This window comes from Austrofundulus limnaeus, unplaced genomic scaffold (assembly GCF_001266775.1).
Source record: "Austrofundulus limnaeus strain Quisiro unplaced genomic scaffold, Austrofundulus_limnaeus-1.0 Scaffold15, whole genome shotgun sequence".
In the NCBI taxonomy this organism is placed as follows: Eukaryota; Metazoa; Chordata; class Actinopteri; order Cyprinodontiformes; family Rivulidae; genus Austrofundulus; species Austrofundulus limnaeus.
In genome coordinates this window covers 1530556-1538560 of record NW_013952417.1, presented here as the reverse complement: position 1 = coordinate 1538560, position 8005 = coordinate 1530556, and the positions used below count along the sequence as shown (strand labels likewise).

Here is an 8005-nt window from a genome sequence, read left to right as displayed (position 1 = left end):
GTCCGGAGATCCAGCCTGTTGCACCATGGGTAGGGTTGGGTATTGAAAGGGTTTAATATTCGATGCCGGTGCTAAATCGATACTTTCAAAACGGTACAGATTCCTAAACGGTATTTAAATCGGTACTTAACCATTAATAATTTGTCTTTGCACCAAATATTCTTAAATCATTTGTTGTAGGCTGAAGTTTCTGCATCCTTTTGTAAAGTGACACCACACTTTGGACCGATTTGCTTTCGACATCTCGACTGCAACATGTAATGTATAATTGTTAACTGCAGCGGCACCTGTTTAGCCCCTCTCCATGAACTCCGTTCTACTCGATTCACTTTGGGTCGGGTCGGCTCTGCTCAGTGTCGTGTCTCTCCACACAGTGTGTCCCTCACTCTGTGGGTGTGATAATTTGCCGACCGTCCGCAGCGGCTTCAACTATTATGTTAAAAATAATAATAATAAAATAAAATACAAAAGCCATTGTGGTCTTACCGTTCGGACTTCATTTTTATTTATGTATTTATTTATTTATTACGACGGTGCTGTTTAGCTAAGTGCTTGTGTAACCGTTGGCGGCCAATTTGCTGGAAACCTCCCGTGCTCAGCTTCGTCTCCTCCACCTCTCTCCAGGAAATGCTTACAAGTTCTGCCTTTCTGATCACCAAAAAGACAGTTTTATTTCATCATGTTGTCATATCGCGCCGTGCGCTGGGACCTTTGACATTTGGATCGATTCGGTACCAATACGAGGTACCAGGGAATCGGTACCGGCACTTAACTGTACCAATTTTTGGTACTTTGTGTACGTTGTTTTTTTAATGATAAACTTTTTTTTTATTTAAAGGAGACCAATTATGGGTCCTAGAAATGTTTATGGCATGTCTGTGGGCTATCCAGACCATGTTCATTCAATTTAATGCACAAAATAATTCTCAGATAATAAAATTTCCCATTTTCTAGATCTGCCTGCTCTGACTTCCGTTCAGAACAAGGTGTTTATGTTAATGAGCTCTGTTGGTAACGCCCTCCAAACTCCGTCCTCGAGACTCAGCGTTTACATTAGCATGGCTAGAAATAGCAGAAGCTCCGTTGTACAACCGTATATACGAGACCCTGAGTCAGACCCTGAGGCAGAGTCATGGTCGGAGCTTTTTTTTTTCTCCCCCTCCTCCTGTGTCAGAGCTCTGCCCTCACTCTGCATGCTGTTACCAGGGCAGGTAATTGGAGCAGCAGTGGTCAAAATACCTCAGAAACTCGAGAAAATAGGCTAAAGATAAAAACAAAAGAGGTACATGAGAAAACGTGTTCATAACGAATGAAAATAAATAATTAAATTATTTGTGTCCATGTCAGTCTCAAACCCCTGTCACCCGCTCTCTGGTCCTACACTCTACCCATTGCCCTATTGGAAGGCTAGTTGTGAAATGAGCTGCACATTGCACAACAACAACCGTGACGGCTTTTTATACTGGAGGTGGAGCCTCACCTGGGGTTTGCTAGGTGAGGGGCTGAACGCAGGTTCCGGTGGGTTGTCGTACGGCTTGTGACATCACAAAATGTAGGAAGTATAAAACTTGACATTAATTTACATTAAAAATACATTTATTTACAGTAAACATGGCCCTGGGTGCAATTTTTTGGTCCTAGGACTGTTTTTTTTAAGAAGTACATACCCAAAGTTGAGTAAAAAAAAGCTTTAAAAAAGTGAATTTTGCGTAAAAGGTCCCCTTTAACATATTTCTCAATATATAAAATTTAACAAACATCAAAACAACATCCAGCTCTTTGTATTGTAACATCAGTTTTTAACAAATTTCTTTAAGGTGAAAACTCTTGAAAACAAGACTGTTTTGTCTTATTGTGAAAGTGGCGGTACTTTATTTACTTTGAGCAAGCAAATGCCGTGTTCACAAGATAATTAATCCACCAGATACAGAGACGGTCTGTTTGGCGACTTTTACTCCAAGAGCTGCGAGGCTTTCATGCTACATTCAGACTGAACTCTGTTTACTGAACCAGAGGCTGCTGACGTCATTACACTCTTGCGCGATGCTGCGTTCAGGACAAGCATGGAAAACTCAACACTCTTACGCCACTACGGTTGCAATGATGGGTTTAGGTACCGAAACATGGTACCATTTGATGTTACGTTAACAGGTTCTCGGTAGTTCCAACAGAATTCGGTCTGTAGTTAAAAAGGTATTGAATTCGGTACCCATCCCTAGCCGCGCACTCTTATTCCTAAACAAAAGCAGCTCTCTCCAGGAGGAAATTTGCTGTCAGTTAATCCAAGAGTTAACCCATGGGCAGAATTCTGCTAACGTCAAAATCATAAGCATGCTATACTCACTTCTACCCAAACCACCGGAGAGGAGGTTCTGAGACAGCGCGGCTGTGGAGCGCGCTTGGAGAGACGCATTGGGCCAAGACTGAACCAAGTCGAACCAGAACGTCTGGAGATTGTGTGCCGAGGATGTCACTGTTAACAGTGAACACCTGAGGGCGCAATTTAACAGCTTTCTTTGAGGCACTGAAATAAGGCACCGAAGTTAAGAGTTGTATATATTTTGGTCTGTGTACTACCGTTGATGTTCGCCCCTGTGCCATACCGGAACCGAGTTTCAGTACCCAACCCTAGCCATAGATGGTCTTACGACTGTGCCTCTGGCCTGTCTGGTGGGGAACCAGGCTGGGCAGGCCAGTACAGGGATTGGAACAACTCCTWCTCCGGCTTTGGAGCCTGATGTTAATGCTTTGGTCTCTGGAAAACCAGAGGACATTGTGCCTGGAGGCTTGGTGATGGTTTTTGCCTTGTTGCTGATTCTACCAGGAGTATCCAATACGAGGGTAGCCCCTTGGATGCAACTCATTGGGGAGGGGTTGGGGCTTCACAAGACTGGGGTTGGCGCCCCATTGTGGGTCATGAAAGACCAAGTGAGGGGTCTTTAGAAGATCAACAGAAACCAAAATAACTTAAGGACTGCCAACAGCACACATATGAAAACTACTATAATTCTCCGTGTTTGCATACTTCATCCAGCAACAGCTGAGGTCACAGGTCTTTGTGATTTTTGTTTCATGGGTCAAAGGGTAAAAAGGAACCACTGATCTAGGATATTTTATGTGGGTCATACATTTGATATTCAGAAAGATTACCAAAAAGGTTAATACTTTTAGAGCACACTGTACATATCTTTGTAAAATATTTCAATATTTTACCTGGTCAGGTGTAACTATTAAACGGGAGAAAGCGTTGGAACACTGATCTAGTAGGTCTGAAAATGAGAGTTGTGTGTTCACTTCGTCGTACAGATCTGTCAGAGGTGGTGGCAATTTTGGAGTTCTGAACTCCTCGCAGTAATCAGGCAGCACAGACAGGATTACGCTCTTAGCACCTGTAAAAAAGAAATCTATTATTAGCAAAAAAGCTTTCATTGAATTGATGCATATTGCCTGCCACCTTTCATGTCAGATTATCAATGAAAAATAACAGTTGTGGCTATTTTGATTAAATTTGTAACTGCTGTTAGGTGCAATGTCATGTAATAATCTTGAAGATCTTGCAGGATGGTTAGTGCATATTGTCAACATGTGCATATAAATAGTTCACTTGAACATTTTTGTGTTTTCTAAAGTGAATTAGTCATGACGGCAATTTTGAATTTGTTTGAATTCAAAAGTAAAACTGTTGTAGATGTAGACATAATACTTACTGAGTTGAATTTATAATATGTCCCATTCATTGGTGCATGAGATATTTTGCCAACATGACAGTCAAGTCAATGTCAGATTTTAATAAAGGGTAGACATAAGGAATTTTTTTTTGACAAAATCTGGTTGTTCGCAAAACATTTTATGTTCAAAACAAATTTCAAGAAAAATGTCATTTAAAAAGGTATATTGTTCTGTATACAAGTTTCTTACATACAAATGTTCTCAGTCAGCCAGGCCGACAGTTTCAGAAGCTACTTGAGTAAAACTTCCTCAATCTTCTCCTGTTCTTTGAAAAAGAGACACTCAGAGTATTTACTGCTCAGGGATTAAAGTAGCAAAAAAAGGTTACTCAACATTCATCTCCCTGCTTACAGGTCAAACATATTTAAATAGGAGTATACTGTGTACATGACCTTATTAGTTAGTTTAGTGTTCTTAGGACTGAAGACTTTCTAAAGAAAGAAAGTTCTTTGCACAGAAAAAATGTTTTGTCTTGTTTTTTTTAACAAAACTGACAAGTGTCTCCAAAAAATTATTGTTTAATTTAAAGGGATTAAAACAGGTAGAATTAAATTTTGAAGATATTTATGATAAACTACAAACAACTGAAGCTGATTCAGAGAATTCTGTGATTTTAGAAAAATAAAAAACAATGTCAAGCGTAGCTACGTCTTTGTTAGAATTTGGGGCATACAAACACAGTATTTCATCTTTAAGATAGCGCTGCTCCTTTGAGAATTAGGAGTCCACGCGCCAGTTGTACATTTCTGTAAGAAAACAACTACGCTTCAAACATTAATATTTAAATAATGAAAAGAGTTTAAACTTTGAAGTCCTGGGCTGGMCAAGAGATGCAACAGCCGCAGTCAAGCCGCCTCAGAGCTTCTGTTTTGAAAATAATGGTCAAGTGATCTCTCGCAGTTTTTTGTGCTCGTGAACACACGTTATTATGGAAATGCTGGGAGGTGCCTTCAGAAATAGCCTGGCTCTTGCCTTCCTATGCAGTTCCGCTCAATTCTAGTTTCCCTTCATTGCTCCATCTGGGATTTCTCCCATAGACAAGGATTTCTTCGTTAGAATTTTACCTGGGCCAATCAGCGAACAGAAGGAGGAGTTTAGATTGGCAACGTCAATTTTCTGTGAAGTGTCAGCTTGTAGTTTAGCAATGGTAGTGGAGGAAGTGAATGAAGCCAGTCTTTGTTGACAAGGCTTCCAAATTAAATTAAATTTGTCTGACAAAGCCTGCAGCACTCATTTACAGCCATCTCATTCGGCTTGGTACTTCGCTGCTTTCAGTAGGGATGTTTACAGCGCACGCAATTTCCAGTTAGCCTTTTAGCTTAGCCTCCTTCACAGTGGAGCTGTCCCACTGCATATGTCGTGGCCAACTATTAGCAATTGTGTAAATCAGTTCTAATTGTTTAAAATTTCAACAGAGCCCARGCCTCCAGCAAGAAATCGCTTCTCAATAYCCAGGAGTCCAGACCCTCTATACGGAGCAAAGCAAAGAACAAGAGGATGGTTTTTACCAGGCTACTTCAGAAACATAATATATAATCAAGTCCACCGGACAACCAGGAGGCGGGATCTGGTTGTCCAATGAAAAAAGATAGGTCGTCTCGGACAAACTAAATATCGCTTATGTCGACCCCTGTTAATACAGCATGTTAAAAAAGGCAACAAATGGCAATTAAAGTGCTGTACAACAATAATTACATAAAACAAACGTTTTCACACACACACATGCAAAAACATTTTCCTTTCATCAAAGGATAAAAATTGGTATGAATTTTTTTACTATTTTATTATGAAAAAAATTTGTTAAAAAATGTGTTCAGTGTTAACTACATAGAGAATCAATAAACTGAGTTTGACTAACCTGAATCAGCAACACTCTTATAAAACTGCTTAATTTCATCTTCGGTGGGTGCTGGTACATGTACAGGTGTATCTGAGCAGTTGTGGGTCGTCTGAAATAACAAACACAACTGTAAACATTCAATTTCAAAAATAAAAGACTTGGTTTTGCAATTCACAAACATACAGTAAAAGCCTATATTCAATTCAATTCAATTCAGTTTATTTAGCGCCAAGTCACAARGTACGTTGTCTCAGGGCACTGTACATGAARAAAAGAACTATCTAAAGAAGAAGCCAGCAGATTGTGTTGAATCACTTCATCACAGTCTCCCATCCTGAGCAAATGGTGGAGGAAAAACTCCCTGCTAATCAGGAAGAAACCTCCATCAGAACCAGGCTCAGGACAGGAGACCATCTGCCTCGACCTGGGTCGGCTGGGTTGGGGGACAGGAAAGAGACACAGGCAAACAAAGATATGTACCTTGTTCCTCTTTACTGGAGCCAAAAAATGATTGTCACATGTAGATTCAGTAAGGTATTGATGGTATGAGCACGCCACATCTTGTTGTATGCGCACACCTTAAAAAAAATCAGAATAACAATGTCAGTAAAAAAACTCATTATGACCCGATAATTATATGGAAAAAAATAATACTGCAACTTACAGGCATCAATTGCAAAAAGAGCAGCAACCACGTGTGAACAGGCCTCACTGAGCACGGACCCACATGTACAGTGAGAAGAAACTACATCTCCATCAGGCTGAATGATCACCCAGACATCATGAGGCTTTTTATTTGTGTCTTCTGATTGGTTCACCTGAATTTTAAAAGTATACTTTTACTGTCAATTTTACTGAACCTTTTTTTCTTGCCTTGTGTTTTCACTGTATACTGAGATGAGAAAATAAAGTCACATCTGTTACACTAGCACAGGACTGCAGAACATTGACAAATGTGTGATGTGCAATAATTAGGTTTAATATTGCAATCACAATATGAATTGCGAATAATAGTTGAACTGACCATAAATATTACTAGCAAAACAACTTGAAACATATTGSTTTATGATTCATTGCAGTCCAAGCAGTCATTCGTATTGTGCTGTGCTTACTGTTGCAATAATAAGTTTGTGAAATATTCTGATCAGAATATCGCTTAAGCAAGGCCAGGTTGCCACGGATCTATTGGTAAAATTCAAAATTGCATTAGCAATGGCCCACATAGCAAGACGGTACACCATTAAAAATAAAATAAAATTAAATAATAAGGTGTTAATGCAACAACAACTTAGCATACACCATTGCTACATTGGTGGTAAGCTGCAATTTTCTACACAAGTTTAGTGGATTAGCTTTTWCACTAACTTTAAAAAAATGTTAGTGGACCATTTAACTTCTGCTAAATTAGGGTTTTGCCAACTTTAACTTTGACTAATAAACTAACAACAGGTTGGTGTCAGTAAGAGAAGAATACCTGTGACGCAAACTGAATGACAGTCGACTTAGTGATGAGCTGTTAGGGTCATCTTCCATTAATTTTTATAAAACATAAAGATTAACTGTTGTACACACTATGTACCGCATACATTTTTAAAAAACAATGCAAAATGTGGACTCAGTCGTACAAACATAGAATTCCCAGTCAATAAACTTTCAATAAAGTATTAGTTATTATAGATTTAATTAATCTTACCTTACTAGTTATAATGAACTTATTTTTCTTGTTGCAGACCATTAATGTTCTAACCCAACCATCACAGAAGTATTTGTATGCATCAAGGCTTTTGTATTTCTTCAGAACTTCTCCACTGTAACCTACATTTTACAAAATCAGTTTATATCAGATATAGCATATATCCAATAAAGAGTATAATCATTTGACTACATTTAATTCATGAGAGAAACATACCTGGTAGATTGACGAGGTACAGGTATAAATCAGGATAGCTGAAGTCTGGTAACTCACTGATGGTGCAATSTTCAGCAGCTTTCTGTTCAACACAGGAGATTAAATATGGGTCCTCACCAACATCCGCGATCTTGGCTTCATAATGACGTCTGGCAACGTCGTCTAGTCCTCGGTAGTAATCGGATTCCATCTCATTACGATGAGAAATGCTACCCCGTGCAGTGTGTCAGGTCTTGTTTTGTTAAGCAAGCACACAAACTGGGTGATGGCGCCACACAACAAATCCAAAGCGTGTAACTAAAAACAGAAACACGACACAAATTATATCAGAAGTTCAATGAATGGAAAACAATAAAGAACTCAGACGAAGCTGAAGTTGGTTCCCAATTGTCAGGAAATGACTAAAGGGCGATTACACCTAATTTTTCACTACCTTGAGTATTTTTAATCTGCTCTAGTTTAAAAATTAAAATACTTGAACACTTCTGGACTACATCATTGTACACTGATTTCAGAATATTTAAAAC

General features: G+C 39.0%; 1 protein-coding gene across 2 annotated transcripts in view; it reads right to left on the bottom strand.

Annotated features, from left to right (window-relative positions):
* The window catches only part of LOC106513817 (uncharacterized), a 15610-nt gene extending 7833 nt beyond the window's left edge, over positions 1-7777 (bottom strand). The window contains exons 1-6 of one of the 2 annotated variants that reach the window (XM_014002827.1): positions 7479-7777; positions 7263-7384; positions 6234-6387; positions 6050-6147; positions 5588-5678; positions 3214-3389 (exon numbers count right to left, since the gene is read on the bottom strand). In XM_014002827.1, the coding sequence (XP_013858281.1) occupies positions 3214-3389; positions 5588-5678; positions 6050-6147; positions 6234-6387; positions 7263-7384; positions 7479-7668 (831 nt within the window). In that variant the 5' untranslated portion in view covers positions 7669-7777. The remainder of the gene's footprint in view (positions 1-3213; positions 3390-5587; positions 5679-6049; positions 6148-6233; positions 6388-7262; positions 7385-7478) is intronic. The other variant, XM_014002828.1, reaches the window with a different exon arrangement.
* Between the last annotated feature and the right edge of the window lie 228 nt (positions 7778-8005).